The sequence below is a fragment of the Capricornis sumatraensis genome, chromosome 16, assembly GCF_032405125.1.
Source record: "Capricornis sumatraensis isolate serow.1 chromosome 16, serow.2, whole genome shotgun sequence".
Taxonomy (NCBI): Eukaryota; Metazoa; Chordata; class Mammalia; order Artiodactyla; family Bovidae; genus Capricornis; species Capricornis sumatraensis.
Window position 1 is genome coordinate 31,558,753 of NC_091084.1, and position 20,135 is coordinate 31,578,887.

At 49.8% G+C, this 20,135-nt stretch overlaps 3 protein-coding genes across 10 annotated transcripts; 1 reads left to right on the forward strand and 2 right to left on the reverse strand.

Annotated features, from left to right (window-relative positions):
• The first annotated feature begins 1,776 nt into the window (after positions 1-1,776).
• HMBS (hydroxymethylbilane synthase) lies at positions 1,777-8,961 on the forward strand. Of its 8 annotated transcripts, none has more exons than XM_068988312.1 (14): positions 1,777-1,923; positions 4,293-4,346; positions 4,698-4,770; positions 5,141-5,190; positions 5,280-5,335; positions 5,718-5,795; positions 5,997-6,074; positions 6,189-6,264; positions 7,374-7,487; positions 7,731-7,769; positions 7,893-8,012; positions 8,240-8,293; positions 8,427-8,513; positions 8,600-8,961. In XM_068988312.1, exons 1-14 carry the CDS (start codon positions 1,891-1,893, stop codon positions 8,771-8,773), a joined length of 1,086 nt encoding a protein of 361 aa, XP_068844413.1. In that variant the 5' UTR covers positions 1,777-1,890; the 3' UTR covers positions 8,774-8,961. The 8 variants fall into 8 exon arrangements, with proteins under 8 accessions (XP_068844413.1, XP_068844414.1, XP_068844416.1 ...); XM_068988313.1 differs by having other exon boundaries at positions 7,731-7,760; XM_068988315.1 differs by having other exon boundaries at positions 5,159-5,190.
• Positions 8,962-9,374: 413 nt separating this feature from the next.
• On the reverse strand, positions 9,375-10,610 carry H2AX (H2A.X variant histone). The gene has a single exon (XM_068988655.1). It carries the CDS (start codon positions 10,559-10,561, stop codon positions 10,130-10,132), a length of 432 nt encoding a protein of 143 aa, XP_068844756.1. The 5' UTR covers positions 10,562-10,610; the 3' UTR covers positions 9,375-10,129.
• An 827-nt stretch (positions 10,611-11,437) lies between these two features.
• Positions 11,438-16,243, reverse strand: DPAGT1 (dolichyl-phosphate N-acetylglucosaminephosphotransferase 1). Its single transcript, XM_068988905.1, has 9 exons — positions 15,903-16,243; positions 15,482-15,602; positions 15,103-15,316; positions 14,670-14,816; positions 13,457-13,541; positions 12,719-12,907; positions 12,317-12,404; positions 11,995-12,150; positions 11,438-11,911 (listed from the first exon to the last, which is right to left on the reverse strand). Exons 1-9 carry the CDS (start codon positions 16,061-16,063, stop codon positions 11,846-11,848), a joined length of 1,227 nt encoding a protein of 408 aa, XP_068845006.1. The 5' UTR covers positions 16,064-16,243; the 3' UTR covers positions 11,438-11,845.
• Between the last annotated feature and the right edge of the window lie 3,892 nt (positions 16,244-20,135).

Here is a 20,135-nt window from a genome sequence, read left to right on the forward strand (position 1 = left end):
AGTTTTGACTCATTTTAAAAATAGAAATGCCCTGGCTCACTGCAACTAGAGAAAACCCCACACAGCAATGAAGACCCAGCCCTGCCAAAAATAAAACATTTTAAAAATAAATAGAAATTAAAATGTTGCCTACTTCAGGTAGGCAGAAGCACTGCATAAGCTGCACTAATTGCTTATGACACAACTAAGGAGATAAAGCTGTAGAATTCTGGATGATTAACTTTCCAGAGCAGGCCTTTTCATTTGTAGACTTTGAATCCAGCCTGGGGGCATGGTAAATTGCTCAATTAGCCTTACTTCCAGCCCTACATAGGCGTATGGGTGCTCAGTCATGTTGGACTCTTTGAGACGCCCTGGACTGTAGCCTACCAGCCTCCTCTGTCCATGGGATTCTCCAGGCAAGAATACTGTAGTAGGTTGCCATTTCCTCCTCCAGGGGATCTTCTGGACCCAGGGATCCAACCCAAATCTCCTGTGTCTCCTGTATTGGCAGGCGGGTTCTTTACCACTGCGCCACTGGGAAGTCCACAACCCTGCATAGTAGGGCTTAATATCCTTTTCCTCTCGGGGACTCCCACTTTTGGCTTACTGACTGACTTTTGGGGGGCAGTAGGGACAACAGCTTATTTTGTGGCTAAATCTGGGGAGCGTATTTTAGCCACAGGACATCAGTACTCCCGGCTAGGTAAAAATAAAATGAACAGTTGGGCCTGGGTCTCAAACAATGAAGACCAGAGCCAGCCTTGGGGAGTAGAGGCGCTCAGTCAGTTCAGTCGCTCAGTCATGTCTGACTCTTTGTGACCCCATGGAGTGGAGCACACCAGGTTTCCCTGTCCATCACCAAATCCCAGAGCGTACTCAAACTCATGTCCATCTAGTTGGTGATGTCATCCAACCAACTCATTCTCTGTCGTCCCGTTCTCCTTCCTTCAATCTTCCTGAGCATCAGGATCTTTTCCAATGACTCAGTTCTTTGCATTAGGTGGCCAAAGTATTGGAGCCTCAGCTTCAGCATCAGTCCTAGCAATGAATATTCAGGACTGAGTTCCTTTAGGATGGACTGGTTGGATCTCCTTGCAGTCCAGGGACTCCCAAGAGTCTTCTCCAACACCACAGTTAAAAAGCATCAGTTCTTCGGAGCTCAGCTTTCTTTATAGTTCCACTCTCACATCTTTACATGACTACTGGAAAAACCATAGCTTTGACTAGACAGACCTTTGTCAGTAAAGTAGTGTCTCTGCCTTTCAATATGCTGTCTAGGTCTGTCATAGCTTTCCTTCCAAGGAGCAAGCATCTTTTAATTTCATGGCTGCAGCCATCATCTGCAGTGATTTGGAGCCCAAGAAAATAAAGTCTGTCACTGTTTCCATTGTTTCCCCATCTATTTGCCATGAGGTCATGGGACCGGATGCCATAATCTTAGTTTTCTGAATATTGAATTTTAATCCAGCTTTTTCACTCTCCTCTTTCACTTCCATCAAGAGGCTCTTTAGTTCTTTGCTTTCTGCCACAAGGGTGGTGTTATCTGCATATCTGAGGTTATTGATCATTCTCCTGGCCATCTTGATTCCAGCTTGTGCTTCATCCAGTCCGGGATTTCGCAAGATGTACTCTGCATTTAAATTAAATAAGCAAGGTTGCCATATCAGTAGCGATGGTAACCCAGGGTAAGGTCTTCGCTGTCGCAATCGTTCTAATTCCCGCCCAGGGGAAGTCCCGCCCTGTCTGGCGGCGCCGGAAGTGACGCAGTCCCTTAGCGGAGCCGGGAGTGTGGCTGAGGGAGAAGCTGGAGACCTGCGCGAGCCCAGTGTCCGGCCGGCAGGGGCCTTCGGCTTCCCCGACACCGGAGGACATTGGCGGCAGCCCCCGGCCTACCTGCCGAACACAGCCATGTCTGGTAATGGCAACGCGGCCGCAACGGCGGTGAGTCCAGAGCCGGTGACCCTCTCAACCTCAGTCTTCCGCACTAGCGGTGCAACGATTGGCCCCAAGTTGCCACTCTCCGTCGCCTATTGGTCGGGACGATGATCTGTCTCCACCCCCCCCCCACCCCACCCCCCGCTTTGGCCCGAATAGTTTTTAAAGGGCCAGCAGCTGGGTTGCCCTTAAAATCCGTGTTGCCCTGGGGGAATCTGTGAACAGTGGGGACAGACTTAAGAGCAGAAGATTTGTCTGGAACGGGAACCTCGTTGCTGCGGGGATCTGGCATAATGAGGTCTGGAGTCCACGGCTCTAGATTTAATGACCTAACCCAGGAAAATTCATGTACACGAGACAGGGTGCTATTCCATGGGATCCCTTCACTAGAGACCAGCCTGAGGCAATTAGGATCGAGAGAGGAGAGCATACCTCTAAGTCTCTGAACTACACACAAACGTTTTGGAAGTGCACCTTCTCCCCTTTTTTCCTTTTAACGGCCACTTAGCCCCAGCCTACACTCAAAATTCCCCAGCTGAGGCACCGTTGAGTTACTACCTTTGTGGGTGGGGAGCGCCCTCGAGCCTTCCTGTTCTTAGCCTGGGGTCCTAGCTTTGGGCTTGTGCAGATGCAAAGTGCAGAGCTGGTGAGGCCAAAGTCAGCCTGAGATAAGAAAGGAGGGAGGCAGCAGTTTATCTCTTCCTGAACTACCTGCTGGTAAGAAGTGGGATTCTTTGCCATTGTTGACATACCTGAGCGCTGGACTAGGAGTAATGATGTGATTCCAGCTCTCACTGGTAAAGAATCTGCCTGCCAATGCAGGAGACACAGGAAACACAGGTTCAGACCCTGGGTCGGGAAGATCGCCTGGAGTAGGAAATGGCAACCTGCTCCAGCATTCTTGCTGGGAAAATTTCATGGACAGAGGAACCTGGTGGGCTACAATCCATGAGGTCACAAAGAGTCAGACACGACTGAGCCTACACATGCATGCACCCATGTGATTTAACCTGTGGCCCTGGTCAAGTTGCTTTGCTCTTCACAGCCAGCCTTTGCTTTTGTAACATAGTTCCTCTCTACCTGCTAAGTTGTTATGAAGATTAATAGCAATAGCTCTAGTATATATGTACTTGATAAGGATCTTTTTACTGGAAGAGTTTGACTTGAATATGCTGTGCAGAATCAATAAAATTAAGGGATTGTTTGAACATAGCAGTTTATGGGATGTTTCTGTGGGCTCCTTGTGGCCCAGAGTTTTAGTGGCCATGTTTGGCATTTTGAGCTTAGTCTAATTTGCTCAGGGTACCCTAGGGTTTATTTATTGGAGAAGTGATAGCTGTGGAGCAGACTAGAGTCTGAGAGCAACTAGTTGTTACCTCCTCTAGTGACAGAGGCCCCAGATACCTGGCTGCAGAAGAACTCAATCGGATGAAGATTCCAGAATAGGGAAAGTTGATAGTGTCTGTAGGGGCTAAGGTCTGATCTGGAAAGAAATAGGACCTCAGACTGGAGAACTCTGTTCTCCCTGGTTGGCACTGAATACGTTTGTCCAAGATACACTGACAAGAGAAGAGGTATGTCCCATTGAGTTCTTGGCTTGGTCTATGACATCCTAATATTTCCTTGGTGAAATCAGAGGCCACATTCTAGGTGAAGGGACATTAGACAGCTTATCCTCTCAGTCTTATAGAATATCAAAAGCAGAAGATAATTGACTGCAAACTTCATTTTATAGATGAACAAGTAACTTTATAGATGAAAAACAAGATGGTGAATTTAAGGTCACCCTGCCAAGAAGCTGAGCAGGACTATATGTCAGATCTATTGGCCCCAGTCCTTTACATGTGCATGCCAACCAGATTACGGGATCCATAGTGTGGCAGCTACGGGGTAGGTCTAGGTAGCACTGAAGCTTTCTTGAGTGCTGCTCTGTTGGGGATGCTGAACTTGTCCTCAGTGACTCAGCGCAAGTTCCCCTGTGTGGCCCCAGCTGCCCTGCCCCTGCCTGCTGCAGGCCCGCCCTCTCTGGGGCCAGGCTGATGGGCCTTATCTCTCTGTCCACCTGGTTGAGTGCAGCATTCCTGGTGCCTTTGCTTAGATGAGCTTCAGGGCTTAGTGTCCTTGTCATTACAGCAACAGCGGGTCCTACTATCGCTTCTCTCTGGTCTCTGCTTCTCTGGATCCGTGAGGAGGCAGAAGGTATTAGGGAAGGTAAAAGGACTGTCTTGGAGAGCCTTTCCCCACTCTGAGGCTCACGTGGCCACAGGGAAGGGGCTGAGGTTCCTTTATTCCAAGCCAGTGAGTCTGGTTCTTGGACAAGGTTTTGAGGACCTCGAACAGCAGCGGGGACTGTAACCTGGGGACTTTTTTTGCAGGAAGAAGACACCCCAAAGATGAGAGTGATTCGAGTGGGTACCCGCAAGAGCCAGGTTAGTGCAGGTACCAGGGTGGAGGAGGTTTGTCAGAAGAGTTCTGTGTTCATAGTATTATAAGTTGGGGGGCCCAGAGGGTTCTCAGCAGCCCGGGGATGGAGGAAATGGGGTGACTGAGCATTAAATCCCATGCAGAATGACAGATGGCATTCTGTAAAGAGATAGTCCCTAGGCTGGGGAAATTATTGGGATACAGAGGACTCCCAGTCCAGACCCTTCCCCTTCCTAGGTAGCCATTCAATGCCCTCTCTGAATTCCAATCCCTTCAGGATCTCCATGACCCTGTGAGGATTTGAGCCTAGGGCAGTGGCCAGACTACAGGGCTAACCTAAATTTCTCCCCCCCCAGCTGGCTCGCATACAGACGGACAGTGTGGTGGCAACGCTGAAAGCTTTATACCCAGGCCTGCAGTTTGAAATAAGTGAGTTTTCTGGACAGGAATGGAAGCTGTTTGGAAGCTTTTACCCCCCTGGAGGGGGCTTTCTTTGACCAGAGCCTGGTCCCATTGCCTCTGAGAGTTGTTGGCTGTCCCCAGTTTGGAGGGCCCATTCCTTCTCCGAACACCTCCAGCTTTGAGCTTACCTGGGCTAGCCTAGCATTTTAACATCTTCTGCTTTGGGTCTTTTTATGATTGCGTCTGGTCTTCCTCTTAGATTGTACTTTCTCAGGGGATAGGATCTGGCGCTTTTCTGCCTTAGTATCCACTGCCAATCTTAGCACAAGTGCTGGGCTTAGGAGGGGCTCAATAAATGCTGTTCCATGAGCATCTAATTGGTTGACTTTCTCTTCAGTTGCTATGTCCACCACGGGGGACAAGATTCTTGATACTGCGCTCTCTAAGGTAACACCATTTTTCATCCAACCCTTTCCTCCCTGGTCCTCTTTCCTTTCCCTCAAAGATTCACCTTGAAGTTCTTTCTTGCCTGGCAGATTGGAGAGAAGAGCCTGTTTACCAAGGAGCTTGAGCATGCCTTGGAGAGGAATGAGTAAGTGAAATCGGGAGCATGAAGCCCTCCCAAGCTCTCACTAGGACCCCAGTGCACATCACATCTGGGTGTCAGCTAGACTGTTAGGCTTAAACGCTTGGATAGGCTAGAGAGGGGCTCATATGTGAGTTTTTTAGGCCTCAGAAAAGGAGAGAGTCCTGGATCTGAGCCATCTGGCTGCCTAGGGTGCTGGACTGGCTGGGGGAGGGGGGTGAGAGGGAAGAGAAGAGGGGGAGCAAGTCTCAGGGACCCAAGTTCTCAGAAATGCCCGCTTCCTGGACTGCTCTAGGCTCCACCAGTGACATACAGGCAAGAGTGAGTGGAGAAGGGCTGGGGCCTGCTGCTCAGACCCCTTCTTCTTGCTTCTCTCCCATCTCCCTAGAGTGGACCTGGTTGTTCACTCGCTGAAGGACCTGCCCACGGTGCTTCCTCCTGGCTTCACCATTGGAGCTGTCTGCAAGTAAGAGCTCTGCCAGTCAGGGAAATCACATTAACCTTGACTTTTCCCTTTGGGACTTGGCCTTCTGTCTCTAGACTGTCTCCCCTAACCTGAGGAATGTCGTGCATGGCATAAAAGGCTAGTTAGTTGACACTATTGAGAAAGACTGGAAATGACCTGAACTGAGATCTCTCCCTCATTCTATCACCTGTCCATCTCCAGGAGGGAGAGCCCCTATGATGCTGTTGTCTTTCACCCAAAATTTGTTGGGAAGACTCTAGAAACCTTGCCAGAAAAGAGGTAAGTGGACAGGCATCTTGGGATATGTACAGCAGATGGAGGGGTGGAAGGAGGAGATTTCAGAACAGTTCCTGCTTAGAGTTAAATCTCATTTTAAACCATCTCTCTGCACAGTGTGGTAGGAACTAGCTCCCTGCGGAGAGCAGCCCAGCTGCAGAGAAAGTTCCCACACCTGGAGTTCAGGAATATTGTATCCTTTCAGAGAAGGGAGGAGGCAGCAGCCAAGGAGGAAGACAAAGTCCAGAGGGCCCTGGGAGTTGTGAGGGGGAAGGACTTCCCGAGGAAGTGCACTGTGAATGCAGTGGGCTGCATGTCGTTCCATTCATCCACCCACCCATCTACCCATCCATCCATTCATAATCCTTTCATGGTTTCTTAGCCCCAAGCAAGTGCCTGGCACTGGGGATATGGTGAGCAAGATCAGCTTTGTCCCTCCTAACATAGTTTACATTTTAGTTCTGGAGACAGACAACCAGGAATTGACAATACAGAGTGATACTGAATAATGATTACATGGAGGCAGTGGGATTGGCAGTTGCTTCCATTTTAGTTAAACTTTTTAATTGAAGTATAGTTGATTTACAATGTCGTGTTAATTTCTGGTAATTTGGTGATTCAGTTATATATATACATATTCCTTTTCATATTATTTTCCATTGTGGTTTATTACAAGATATTGGACATAGTTCCCTGTGCTATACCGTGGGATCTTGCTGTTTATCTGTTTTGTATGTAGTAGTTTGTATCAGCTTATCTCAAACTCCTGATTTATCCCTACTCTACTACTTTCCCTTTTGGTAACCATAAATCCATTTTTATTTTATATTCCATCATATTGTTTTGATTTTTACAGTTCTGTTTGTAAAGCTGATTTTCAAAGTAATATTTGCTAAGTCCTTCAATGTGGAAAGTAGAGAATTCTCTGGAGGCTTCTAGCTGGAACATCTAAACACAGACTTGAGGGTCAAGGAAGGCTTCTTAGAGGTGTTGTAACCTTGGGTAAGGTTAAATATAATAACTTAAAAACCTCTCTGTATCATTTTCTCATCTGTAAAATGGAGATGTAATACTACTGCCTACTCTTTCACCCTAGGGATGTAGTGAAAATTCAATGAATTGATGTATATAAAGCACTTCAGGACAGTGTGTGGCATATAGCAAGTATGAGTAAGTGTTAGCAGTTGTCACCAAGCTGAGAACTCAAAAGGTGAGAAGTTAGCAGCTAGACAGACTCAGGCAGAGGAAACAGCATCAGGCTCCAGCCTACCCGAAGCTGTGGTCCTTAGTGTCTCTCCACAGCGGGGAAACCTCAACACACGGCTGCGTAAGCTGGATGAGCTGCAGGAGTTCAGTGCCATCATCCTGGCCGCAGCTGGCCTGCAGCGCATGGGCTGGCAGAACCGGGTGGGGCAGGTAGGTTCCCTCTCCCGTCTCTAGTTATCTTCATCTTCTTCCTGCCTATATTCTTTCTGAATACCCATCTCTAACCCGTGCAAGCTGGAAATGAGACCCAGGTTAGCAAGGTTAGGGATCAGAGGTTGGACTCCCACTTTTGCTTATCCAGGCATTCTGTAGGTAGGGAAACCCCAACTCAGTGCTGTGTGCTTCTAGGCACCCCTACCTCCACCCTTCTGACTGCCTCTTCTGCCCCCACAGATCCTGCACCCTGAGGAGTGCATGTATGCTGTGGGTCAGGTATGCTTGATCAGGGAAGCCATGTATTGTGTCTCCTCCTTTTGTTTTCAACCAAGTACTGTCCCTTAGCGCCATTGGCTGGGGAAAGATTGGTACTGGTATCTTAGGCTATTTTCCCATCAGGGGGCTCTGGGTGTGGAAGTTCGAGCCAAAGACCAGGATATCTTGGATCTGGTGGGTGTGTTGCACGATCCTGAGACTCTACTTCGCTGCATTGCTGAACGATCCTTCCTGAGGCATCTGGTAGGACCTGTGCACCTGTGGAGGGGTGGATATTAGGAAGGGTAATGGGGAGATTTCTCCTGCTGTGTATTTAGTCCTAACTCATTCTTTTAAGAATGGACAGGACCCAGGTCTGGGCCCTTGCCTCATTTTCCGTTATATCCTTGGCAGGGGTCTGTCTGTCTCTGTGGGCTCTGGTTACAGGGTGGTGATAAGGGTCTTAAGCTAACAGGGAGAACTTGTTGCAGGAAGGAGGCTGCAGTGTGCCAGTGGCAGTGCATACAGCTATTAAGGATGGGCAAGTAAGCAGGGGGAGATGGATGGGAGGGCAGGGAAGGAACTCTGGCATTTCCCCTGTGTATCCACCAGCATGAAGAGCACAGGCTTCTAAGCAGTTCTCTTACAGTTTACTGAAGCAGCCATTTTCTTTCCCAGCTGTACCTGACTGGAGGAGTCTGGAGTCTGAATGGCGCAGAGACCATGCAAGACACCATGCAAACCACCATCCATGTCCCTGTCCAGGTGCCAAGGCTGCAGGGAGGGGGAAACACATCTTTGTTACCTCCCCTCTCCTTCTCACCAAATCCAACCCTTCTTCCTTTGCCCAGCATGAAGATGGCCCTGAAGATGATCCACAGCTGGTGGGCATCACTGCCCGGAACATTCCACGACAACCCCAGCTGGCTGCTGAGAACCTGGGCATCAGCCTGGCCACCTTGTTGCTGAACAAAGGAGCCAAGAACATCTTGGATGTTGCACGGCAGCTCAATGAAGCCCACTAATTGGTCTGTGGGGCATAGGTGCCTGCCTTGCTGGTGTCCAGTGCCTACATCCCAGCCCTCTGCTACCTGAGGAGTGGCTACCCCCACAGGATTGAACTGCAGGGGCAGAGACTTACAGAGACTTGTCTCACCGAGGGGCCTTGCCTCCCCAGTAGGTGGGGGCTTCCTCTCTAGAGAAAAAAAAAATCTTTAATAAGCCACAGCCTTTGAATGTAACCAGTTCTACTAATAAACCAAATTTAAAGGTGGTTTTTGTTTTTGGTGGAGCTGCAGAAAAGGAAGGACAAACTCAAAACTCTTTATTTATGCCTGATCTCTGAGGCTAGGACCCTTTCAAAGTTCTCCTGAAAAACGCCTTCTGTCAGTAGTTCCCATTTTTTGACAGAATCGAGTGTCTCCCAGGGAACGCTAAGAAAGCCATCATCTTAATAATCTACAATTTGTCGCTCCAGTTAACAGTAAAGCCTTATATCGGTTCCCCTCCCCCACTACCTTTAGGTAGCTACAGAGTCGACTCTACAACCCTTTCGCAAAATGAAGACACCTCACTTTTCTTTAGGAAAAAACAACCCTTTAATAAAATTAGTCCATCTGAAACTCCCCCCAATACCTAAAGTACTAGTTTTGGATGGGTTAGCTGCAAAATTCCAGTTCCGAAGCCAAAGGCGGCTCAGTCCAGACGGGGATTAACGGACTTGTGCTGGTATCTAGGTGCTTGGCAGGCGGAATGGACCCGACGGGAAGGGAGCGGGGAGGAGGGGCGGGCCCGGGGGCAGGGCTCCCGCAGACCCCACGCTGCCAGGACCCGCTAGTGTTGGAGACGGTCACGCCGCGAAGGGTTTCTTCCAGGACGCGCACAGGCCTGCGAATGAAGATGGAGGGAACGCGGACGTGCGAGGCCCGAGATCCGGAAACAAAAGGGGTCCCGGGACGAAATGAAGCAACCGATTGACTCCGCCGGCGGCGACAATCGAGTCCTGTCCTAAGCACCGAGCTGAAGCAGAGCGCACGGCCTCGCCGGCGACCGTCCGCACCGACTCACCTTCCTCCCCGCACTCCCCGGCCCTGCTTTCCGGAAGGTGCCGCGGCCTCCCCGCAGCCCATCGGCATTCTGGGGCCAAGCCGGCCGAGTCACGAGCTCGCTCCCGGGGCCGAGCGGCGTTCGAACGCACGCCCTCCGCCGGGCTTCGGCGGGAGCCAGCCGCGGGGGGAGGGGCGGGCCGGGAAGGGGCGAGAGCGCGGCCGCCCGGCCGGGAGCCCGAAGTGGCCCAGCTCTTTCTGTGAGTGCTGTGGTGGCCCTTAAAAGGGCCTTTGTGGTGTAGAGGGGAGGGCTGGGCGGTGGCGGCACGGGCGCCCTCAGTACTCCTGAGAGGCCTGGGTGGCCTTCTTGCCGCCCGCTGGCGCCTTCGGCCCCACGGTGGCGCTGGTCTTCTTAGGCAGCAGCACGGCCTGGATGTTGGGCAGGACGCCTCCCTGGGCGATCGTCACGCCGCCCAGCAGCTTGTTGAGCTCCTCGTCGTTGCGGATGGCCAGCTGCAGGTGGCGGGGGATTATCCGCGTCTTCTTGTTGTCGCGAGCCGCGTTGCCCGCCAGCTCCAGGATCTCAGCGGTGAGGTACTCCAGTACCGCCGCCAGGTAGACCGGCGCGCCGGCGCCCACCCTCTCGGCGTAGTGGCCCTTCCGCAGCAGCCGGTGCACGCGGCCCACGGGAAACTGGAGGCCTGCTCGCGAAGAGCGCGACTTGGCCTTGGCGCGGGCCTTGCCGCCGGTCTTGCCGCGGCCAGACATACTGTATGAGGTAGAGGAGCGGTGAGGACGGCTAACAAAACACAGGAACAACCACCCGCCGCAGTCTAACGCTTCCGCGCGCGACCAAGGGCTGCCCTTATAAGCCCCTCAGGGCACACCCCCGCGCCCTTCTGATTGGCTCTTTTCTCGAATACCCGCCTCTGGTTGGCAGAGGTTAACTCTTCGGTGACGCGCCTCAGTTGAGGGAACGCGTCCGCCGATTGGTCGAATTTGAAAACCCTTTGCCCGGGGAACACGGGAGGAGGCGCAGAGACTACCCGACAGCCAGCCAGTCTCGGCTGTAGCCAATCCAAGTGAAGCGCGCCAGATTTAAACGCTACAGCCCGAGACCAGAACCGGAAGACAACAAGGGTAGAATCGGAAGCCACCTCAAGAGCGTCTGGGAAGTCTGCGCAAGGCAGGCCTAAGATTTTTAAAGGAAAAGAGTCAACACCACAACTACCTCTGCCTCCCGTCCTAGGTCTGGTCACTCCCTCCTCCTACCTGGCAAAAGAAGAGTGAAAAAGGGAAGGAATGAGACCCCCCCCTTAAAGTCCAACCCTACCCCAGAGAACAGATAACCCCAATCTTATGGCCCTTTATGCCACCCAAGCAGCAGGATTTCACATTTATTCAACATGTTCTGTCTGGTCTGTTCTTTCTGATCACTTCTTGCTAGGAGGCGCCTGATGTGCTTAAAAAAAAATGAAAAAAAAGGATGGGACAGAGATAGGCATCCTCTCTGAGGAAATACCTCTTTCAACCTTCCCCATCCACCCTACAATGCCCACATAGGAAATATACCTATAGGAACAACAAGAAAAAGACAATACTTTATTGTCACCACTGGGAGCACCTGGCCCCCGGTCTGCTCTTAATCATCAGAATACTTAATTTATATTCAAATGTCAAGTCACCTTTGATCCTGTGTCTCTATCCCCAGCCAGGGTTCTGTCCCCAAGTCCAGCATTTTCCTTGAGTGTCAGAGTTGTGGGCAATTGCATAAAAGCTACAGTACCCCAACTTAGGAGGCAGCAAAGATGGGATGGAGAGGGAGAGTGGCAAGCTGAAGAAAGCCATAGGCAAAGTCCAATCACCAGTCATTAGAGAGCAAGACAGGCCCACGTGTCAATAATCACAGGGGAAAGGAAATGTTGAGAACAAAATCTGGAGGAAAATGAAGGGTGGGAGAGGCCTGGGCTAGTTGGCAGTTTTGGTCCAGGAGATGTTGGCCCGAGTCAGGAACCTCGGAGGCTGTGAAGCAAAGGACAATGGATCGGGGGCTCAGACATCATAGAAGAGTCGGACAAGCTGGTACCGAATGGAGAAGGTAACAGCACTACCGACGACCTGCAAGGAGAAACGAACTATAGTAAGAACCCTGGAGAGAGGGAGACAAGGAAGTGTAAACCACACCCCCAATAGCATTGCACCTGTAGCAGCAGCAGGAAGAGGGTGAGGTTTCTCTCATGCATGGGCCCAAAGACTTTAAGTAGCAAGTTGATGAGGGTCATGTTGTTACATTCAGTGAAGGCACCATCCTCATTCTCACTGTGGCGCACCGTCAGTAGCCCAAGGTTCTCTGCTACCTGGAGAGGCCAAAGGTGGAGAGAATTTTTGCTAATACTTATGCTTCAGGAATGGGATCTGCTGAATGTTTGCAAACTCCCCTCGGGTCTGATGTAGGCCTAGGTTTTCCCATTCCCTGAATTCAGAATGGCAGCCTAGAGCCTTACCTCCTTGTTACCCTGTTACCTTTAGAATAAAGGTGCCCAAGAAAGAGAGGCTCTTGGTCTTGAACTTGGAATAGCTCATCTCCAGTTTGCCTGTCTTGGTATTGAGTCTGCAGGGGAAGAGAGCTTCATGTGACTGGGCCACTACACAAAGAACTCTCCTCACTGTGGTTAACTCATAGAAAGAGCACTGAATATAGAGTCAAACACCCTGAGATCTATTTCTGGTTCTGCTGCATACTTCTGTGTGATCAGTGCTGCTGTGAACATTAAATGAGATCATGTAACTAAATGTGCTCTGTAATGTATAAAGGGCTAACTGTGTGGAGAAAGCCCTTCTTTGGGCCCACTCCCTTTGCACAGCAAATGTCTAAGGCATCCCAAGTGACAAAGCTATGATGTCCCTTTCAAGCCCCAAAGCTACCTGGGCATACGGTGGCGAGGACAGGGGATGATATGCAGGAGCTGAGGCAGTGAGTAGAGGAAGTTGAACACCTGGGGCATGAAGAAGAGGAGCATGGTCTTGCTGAAGTGTCCCAAGATGCCCACCACGGCAAAGGTCATGCCAGCAAAGTAACAGAAGGTATCTCCCACAAACACCCGTGATGGGTACCTGCGTGGGGGAGAGGATCTGAGCCAGCAGCAAGAGGTGTTAGCAATCCTTTATCTCACATTACACATCCTGGGCACTGGGCTAGCCCTGGCTAGATCTGGCTCAGAGAGGGTTCCCGCTCTCCCAGCAACTCTCCAGGAACCAAGGCCCTGATTCCTTCTATTCCTGGGGGCTCCACAGCATCTGCCCCAGTGACTGATTTACGAATGTGTGCATGCTAAGTCCCTCAGTCATGTCTGACTCTTTGTGACCCCATGAACTGTAGCCTGCCATGGAATTTCCCAGGGAAGAATACTGGGGTGGGTTGCCATGTCCTGCTCCAGGGAATCTTCCTGTCCCAGGGATTGAACCAGGTCTCCTATATTGAAGGTGGATTCTTTAGTGCTGAGCCACTGGGGAAGCCCAAGACTTAAGAATATAACCAAATAAAGACCCAGAGAAAATACAGAGATGTGCAGGTTTAGCCTCTGTATCAGGAGATGGGTCACAATCACGACAATACCTGCCACATCTCTAAAGAGCTGTCCCCCCGTCCACAGGCCTACTTACCAGTTATGGTAGAGCAGTCCCAAGGTGGTGAAAAAAAAGGGTATCATGAAGTAGAGGGAAAAGATGTGATCATCTCGATAATCACCTTTGGAAGAAGGGGGAAAAGAAAGAAGGAAAAGTTGATGTCCACTTCCCCTGCACATCATGGTCCTATTTTCCTCTGTCTCTAAGTTCTTTCCCAAGCTATACAGTCCACCTCTCTAAAGTCTCAAGGACTCACTACCCCTTGTATATCGCCCAGGCAATTTCCAATACTTCACCTCTTTCATGAACCCCTCCTAAACTAGTTACTGTCTTACATTTGGTTCAGACCATTCACACCCTGGTTTGAATATCAGCTTTACTTCCTGAGTGAGCTTGATCATGACACATTTAACCTATCATGACACGTTTAACTTCTCCGAGTCTCAGTTTCTCATCTGTGAAAAAAGTTGATAAAAAATACCTGCCACATAGAGCTGCTACAGAATTTAAAGTGAGATTACATTTTTAAAGTGCTTAACTTTAATAAGCCCTTATGGAGGTCCTTCAGCCAAAGACCACTAGAAACATGCCTGGAGGCAAAGCTAGGTTTACTGAGGTGTAACAAGGGACACTTTGGAACCCACACACTGTGGGGAACCTTAGGATGCCTCAGTAAGGAGGTGTTAGGAGGACTTGTTATAGGATTTGTTTTAAGTAATTCTGCAGAGGATGCAAGGAAACAGAGTTTTGCCCTGGACTGGGTGCTGTCGGCAGGGTTAGTGCCATGATGGAGAAGCTTAATAATTTTTATCCAAGAAGTGAGAAGAACTGAACTGTTATCAGAAGGAAGCAGCAACCATTCATTTTAGCCAGCAGGGGATCTTGGTCATTGTGAGATGTACTGTGTTCCTGTGGTTTTGTCTATTCTCAGACACAGCTATAGAGAGGGTCTGGTTTTGGTCACAGATAGAGTTACCCTATCTGATTTGGGGTTTTATAAAATTGTTTATGTTCAATACGAGAAGGCTATGGCCTACCTATTAGTGACAAACCCTTTATAAATGCTAGGCTTTCTTTCTCACATTTAACAAATCTTAGTTACTATTTGTAACTTACTATTAATAAGTAAATAGCTCCCCTTATTTTCCATAATTACTCACATATCACATTTTTTCTGAATTCCCCAAAGCCAGAGATCAGGCCGCTTCCTTAACACTCAGACTTCTCTCCCTATTCCAATCCCACCTACCATCCAGCTCCACCAAGTTGAAGACAATGATGGAAGCAGAAATGACGAGTGACTGGCCAGCCTCAAGGCCATTAATTCCTGCTAGAATATTAATGGCATTGGTACAGAACACTGCCAGCAGCCCCATGTAGACATAGTACAGGATCCCTGCGGGAATAAGACAGTAAGAAAAGCAATGCCGCCTGTGGAATGAGGATTTAAGGATATTCTTCTGCCAAAAGTGGTGAGGACCAAGTGTGGGATGAAAGGTCAACAAAAGGGTCTAAGAAGACACGGGGGGCGGGGGCGGGGGCGGGGGTGGGGGTGGGGGGGTGGGGACAAAACAGGAAGGAGAATGTGGAGCACCAGGAAGGATGCTCGGCCGGATATCTCACGGAAGGCAAGGGTGCCCTGAAGTAGGGGTCATAGGGGCAGAAGTGGCAGTGCTACTCACCCAAGTCCAGATGCAGGCCAAGGATCGGGCGTAAGGGCTTGGGTACCACAATGGTCGTGTTGCCAAAGTTGGTGAAATAGACCATGAGGAGAGGTAGTGAGGCAGCTGTGGGCAGCAGCAGCTTATGGCGCCAGCGCAAATTCAGCACATCATCCGCGAAGCCCAGGAAAATCATGCAGCAGATGGCAAGGAGCGCACCTATCAGGGCCACAAACTGGGGGAGGCTCGGGCATGTCATGGCTCCAGCCTACTCCCACTTCACCATTCCTTTCAAGAAGACCCGTCTTTTCGTCCGTTCTCAGCTCCTCCCCGCAAACCCAAATAACTTCACTAACTCCTAGCCCTAGCCCCAGGCAGCCGCCCGCACTAACCCACTTACTTCATGGTGGGGGAAGGCTTTACACTGCTGCTCCACAAAGCAGTTCAGGAAAGGAAAAGGGATGAAGCAGAAGAGTATGATAAGGAAAACAGCACCGCTGATCACTCCCTGGGACTCTGGGCTGTAGCCCAGCAGCAAGTCAGGTGAAGGGGGGAAAAAGAGGAAAGGGGGCGTGGTCACTCACTAATACAAGCAGTACCGTCACCTAATTTGGCGGGGAAAGGCACCACCACTGGAATCCCAGATACACCCAAGGGTCCCACCTTTCCGCCTCCATCCCTCCCCCAATACTAACCAGATCTGCCCTCCACCTCCCAGAATCCCGGGCTGGCTGCTAGGTTAGCGCTTTGTCTAGCGCGCAGTCAAGCATTCCAGTCCCCGCCTCTGCCCACCCCTTCCCCCACGCTGCCCGGCCCCTCACATTTGCTGCCGGCTGGATTTGTTGAGGTCCTGGCCACAGAGGCGCGCGGCGATGAAGTGGCTTCGGAAAGCAGGGATAAGGGTGAGTGTGGCCACAAATCCCATCAGCGAGCCGATCAAATTCACCAACAGCGGCATAGGCAACTCCGGGAAGGCCCACATGGTGACCTGCCAGGGGGCCCACTCGGCCGCCTTCTTAGCTAATGGGCAAGCTCCAGCAGTAAGATGTAGCCGCTCCCCACAGGCTGGTTCTTCCTACAGCAGCCTGAGCAAAACCCAACAACTCTGACCTGAGCCGCCTTCGGGACTCCCGCGAGCCTCTATGAAGCAACCTTGGCTCTGCCCCTCTGCCTCTGCTTACCCACTGTTTCCGCCCGGATCAAGTTCGCAGAGCAACTATCACTGGAAGGAGGCGGCCATTTTTAATACGGGCATAATAGTGGGGACAGAAGTGTGATTTTAAACCAAACCCCTGATTCGAGAGATGAATCATCACCAGGGATCTGGAAAAGCAATTAAAGAAGGACAAACAAAAGCAGATTCTTTCGCAACATCATATTAGAGGTGTACAGCCCAAAGCGGAAAAACTCCTTGCCCGGTTCCAAGATGAACGCCTCCTTGTACCACGTGTCTGACGCGGCTTATTTTTGGTTCCACGTCAGGTTTAGCTCGGTCGGCCTCTGCTGGTCACGCTAAAAGAGCCAATGCCTGGCGTTTACTCTGGGACGCCTCTGGAACCGGGAAGATAGCTACAGGAAGCAGGAGGGGCAGGGGGAGGGCAGGCGGGATAAGGATGTGGAGCAGCACCTGCTCCTTGTAGAAAACCTGTCGCCAAGGTAGTCAACGTTGAGAAGGAAGCCAAGCTAAACACAACTCAGTTCCCCGAAACTCAGCTACAGTTTGGAAGATGATGTAAATTTTAAGTGCCGACACTTGAAAAGCCCCTCCCACTTCATGTTTTCCGGTGTCCTTGATTCAGGTACTTTTCCTTCATCATCCCACCCACCTTCTACCCCCGCAGTAGCAGTTAGTTGCCGGGCAACATAGCGGCGCACTTCAGAACTGATGGGGCTGGGAGTGCTCTCAGGTCTTGGATTTAACCCAGCACTTGACTTTCCTTCGTGCGGGATCATTAGACTGTGACAGCCTTCCAATCCGAGGAGGTGAGGCCGAGGCTTTTGAAAGAACTATGTAGGAGAACCAGACCCCAAAGTGGCTGGCTTCTTGTAAACCTGAGGAGTTCCCAGGCAGGTTTCTCCCTCCAGGTCAGGTGCCTTTTGCTTGGCACCTGTTTCCCTTGTTCACGAATTCACAGGCTCTTAGGTGGCAAATGATTTCCAGTCCTCAGGGAAGAAATCATCACGAGGAAGTTGAGGAGAGAACTCAAGTATGCTGATAGTTTCTTCATTCTTTGGAATAAAAGTCGGAGTCAGGTTGACTTTTTAGGCCAAAGGTAGTCCCTCTTGTCTCTCAAGTGTCCTTTCTACTTGAAAGTGAAGTCGCTCAGTCGTGTCCGACTCTGCGACCCCGTGGACTGTAGCCCACCAGGCTCCTCTGTCCATGGGATTCTCCAGGCAAGAGTACTGGAGTGGGTTGCCATTTCCTTCTCCAGGGGATCTTCCCCACCCAGGGATCGAACCCAGGTCTCCCGCATTGCAGGCAGACGCTTTAACCTCTGAGCCATCTGAAGGTGGCTCTAACTAACAACATAAAGCCATATATACGGCTTATATATATATATCAAGCCAGTAATTATTGATAGTTGTATTCCACCAGTTTTTCAGTACTTATTATCCCACTGGTATTGTTTTTCTGTGTGTGAGTGTGCAGCTAGCTGCACATGGGTACATGAGTGTGCATCTGTAATTCCCTAGAGGCAAAGTGTTTTCTGTTCCACAGGGTGTCCCCCTGGGGCTAAGCACACAGATATCTGTATAGAAGGCATCAACACATATAATGAGTCTCCATCTGAAAGAGGTACAGAGGGCAATAGAGAACAGTTAGTTGTGACCAGGGGAAGTGAGAGGACCTTGAGGAAGAGTAATATCTCCAAAGATTTCAGTATGTGACAAGAGTGGAAGGGCCTTTCAAACAGGGAAAGTGAGACACCAGGAGCAGGTGGAAAGGAGGAGCTTGTGAGAGCCCCAGAGGAGGCAGCATTCAGATATCTGGTTGATCAGGAGCAGGCTGAGACTCCCTGGAGGTCTGAGGAATAGTCTGTATCTATTTCCTGTTTTATTAGGAGGCCAATCCTAATAAATCTTCCCATCTTGGCATTGGGAACCTTTGTCTCTTTCTTCTCCAGAGATAGTTAGCCCTCCCCCACAACCTCCACTGGAAGAGGGTAGGGGACTTGTTCAAAAACAAGACACTGGGGATTCATGGATAGTAACATGCATACCTGTTACTATCAGAACATGGTTACTTGGATACTTGTTATATAATCGGAATATTTTTGTTCCCATGATGGTAAATGCCCAATTGATTATCAGACTTACAAGGAGAAACAAACACATGATTGGGCACACTTGAAGTTTTGTGCCTGTCCTGATACAAGTTCAAAGCATCTGCCTATATGCTGATGCTCATCCTAGGATCCATGGATCAGGTGGGTTGTCAGTGGTTTCAGCTGGTTTCTTGGGCTGAGCAGGCAAGGTCTGAGATGCACATCTCCTGCTAGGGAGCCCTGAGTGCCTTCCAGTAAGCAAAGCCAATGCATTATTAAGTCCTATTGCCTGAAAAGACTGTCCTAGAAATGTTTCACAGTACTGAACAAGTCATTATGAGACAGCTTTGGAGGGTTTGGATCTATGACACTTACAGGACCATATCTGTGGCTTTTTCCAGGCAGCTGAGTTACTTTTTTCCACTTCTTCCTGCCTCTCCTTTATCAGCAAGCCCCAAGATCTCCCATTCCCCTTGGATGATACCAATAGATTTTCAAAAGATGGAAACAGTATAGAATATCTCAGTGTTTACATGTATATTGGAATATTTTCTGTTAGGCTTCTTTATATTTATTTATTTGGCTGTGCTGGGTCCCAGCCACGTCATGCAGGACCTTCGATCTTTGTTGTGACATGCAAACTCCTAGTTGTGGCACGTGGGATCCAATTCTCTGACCAGATACCAAAATCGGGGGTCCTGCATTGGGAGTACAGAGAGTCCCAGCCACTGGACCACCAGGGAAGTCCCTCTGTTAGACTTCTTAAAATTACAAAGAATTTGTGCTTGGGAAACTTTTAAGTACTGTAGGGACACAAACTGAAATAAACATGATTGTTTTCCTGAAGGAGTTGACTTCATTATATTAAAGTATCTTGACTGAATATGCGGGAAGAGAGATGAGTTAATACAGGGTCCCCACTTTTTTTGCCCTCTAAAATCCACACTCTAGGACTTCTGTAGTTTGTGGTTTTGTTGCTAAGTCACATCTGACTCTTGCGATCCGATCGACTGACTGTAGCCCGCCATGTTCCTCTGTCCATGGGATTCTCCAAGCAAGAATATTGGAATGGGTTTCCATTTCCTTATCCAGGGGATCTTCCCGACCCAGGAATCGAACCCCGGTCTCCTGCATTGCAGGCACGTTCTTTACTGAGCTACAAGGAAAACCTATAGTTTGAGGGATCCAATGATGATGCATGGGCAGGGCCACAGCAAGGTCACCCACACCCCATTCCTTAGAGTGAAATCTGGGGATGCCCCAGGCTTTCCTACACCTCCCATGGCTCAGGCACCCTGTCGCTAACCTGGCAGGTTCTGCTTAGCTCTGCAGCCCCACACTTTAAGAGGACATTGTTTACTTCCATGTGCTCATTGCTCAGACTAATGACTGGATTTGGGAGAGAGATACTTAACACCTTCCTGTGTACCTCTCTAAGGAAGGCCTGCCATATATATGTAGAGAAAAAGGGCCTCTTGGGGAATGGAGATTCTTCTGAATCTTTTTGTAGAATTTTCCTTCCCCTGCCTCCAGAAAGCAATGACAAGCCTCTGTCCTATAAGAATGGAATCCATCCCCTTACATCTAGGAAAAGGGATGGATTCTGAGGCCAGAGTGTACCTATAACATTTTTGGATGCGTGCTGAGATATCATGTATTTCAGTCCTCTGGCTGAATCTATTGATAGTCCAGTGCTGCAGTGCCAGCTCCCTTCTCATTACCAACCCCTCTACACGTGCTCCTTAGGCAGAAGCTGTTACTATGGAAATACATTATTTTTAAAAACAG

Bases quoted from the DNA above. Each gene is read 5' to 3' on its own strand.
- H2AX (XM_068988655.1), bottom strand. From the start codon at position 10,561: ATGTCTGGCCGCGGCAAGACCGGCGGCAAGGCCCGCGCCAAGGCCAAG.
- DPAGT1 (XM_068988905.1), bottom strand. From the start codon at position 16,063: ATGTGGGCCTTCCCGGAGTTGCCTATGCCGCTGTTGGTGAATTTGATC. The intron at 14,817-15,102 runs GTGAGTAGCACT...TTATTCCCGCAG, and splicing joins TGGCCTGCATCTGGACTTGG to GGATCCTGTACTATGTCTAC. The intron at 12,908-13,456 runs GTAAGTAGGCCT...TCCCCCACGCAG, and splicing joins GGACTGCTCTACCATAACTG to GTACCCATCACGGGTGTTTG.
- HMBS (XM_068988312.1), top strand. From the start codon at position 1,891: ATGTCTGGTAATGGCAACGCGGCCGCAACGGCG. The intron at 4,347-4,697 runs GTTAGTGCAGGT...CTCCCCCCCCAG, and splicing joins TGGGTACCCGCAAGAGCCAG to CTGGCTCGCATACAGACGGA. The intron at 7,770-7,892 runs GTATGCTTGATC...TTTTCCCATCAG, and splicing joins GCATGTATGCTGTGGGTCAG to GGGGCTCTGGGTGTGGAAGT.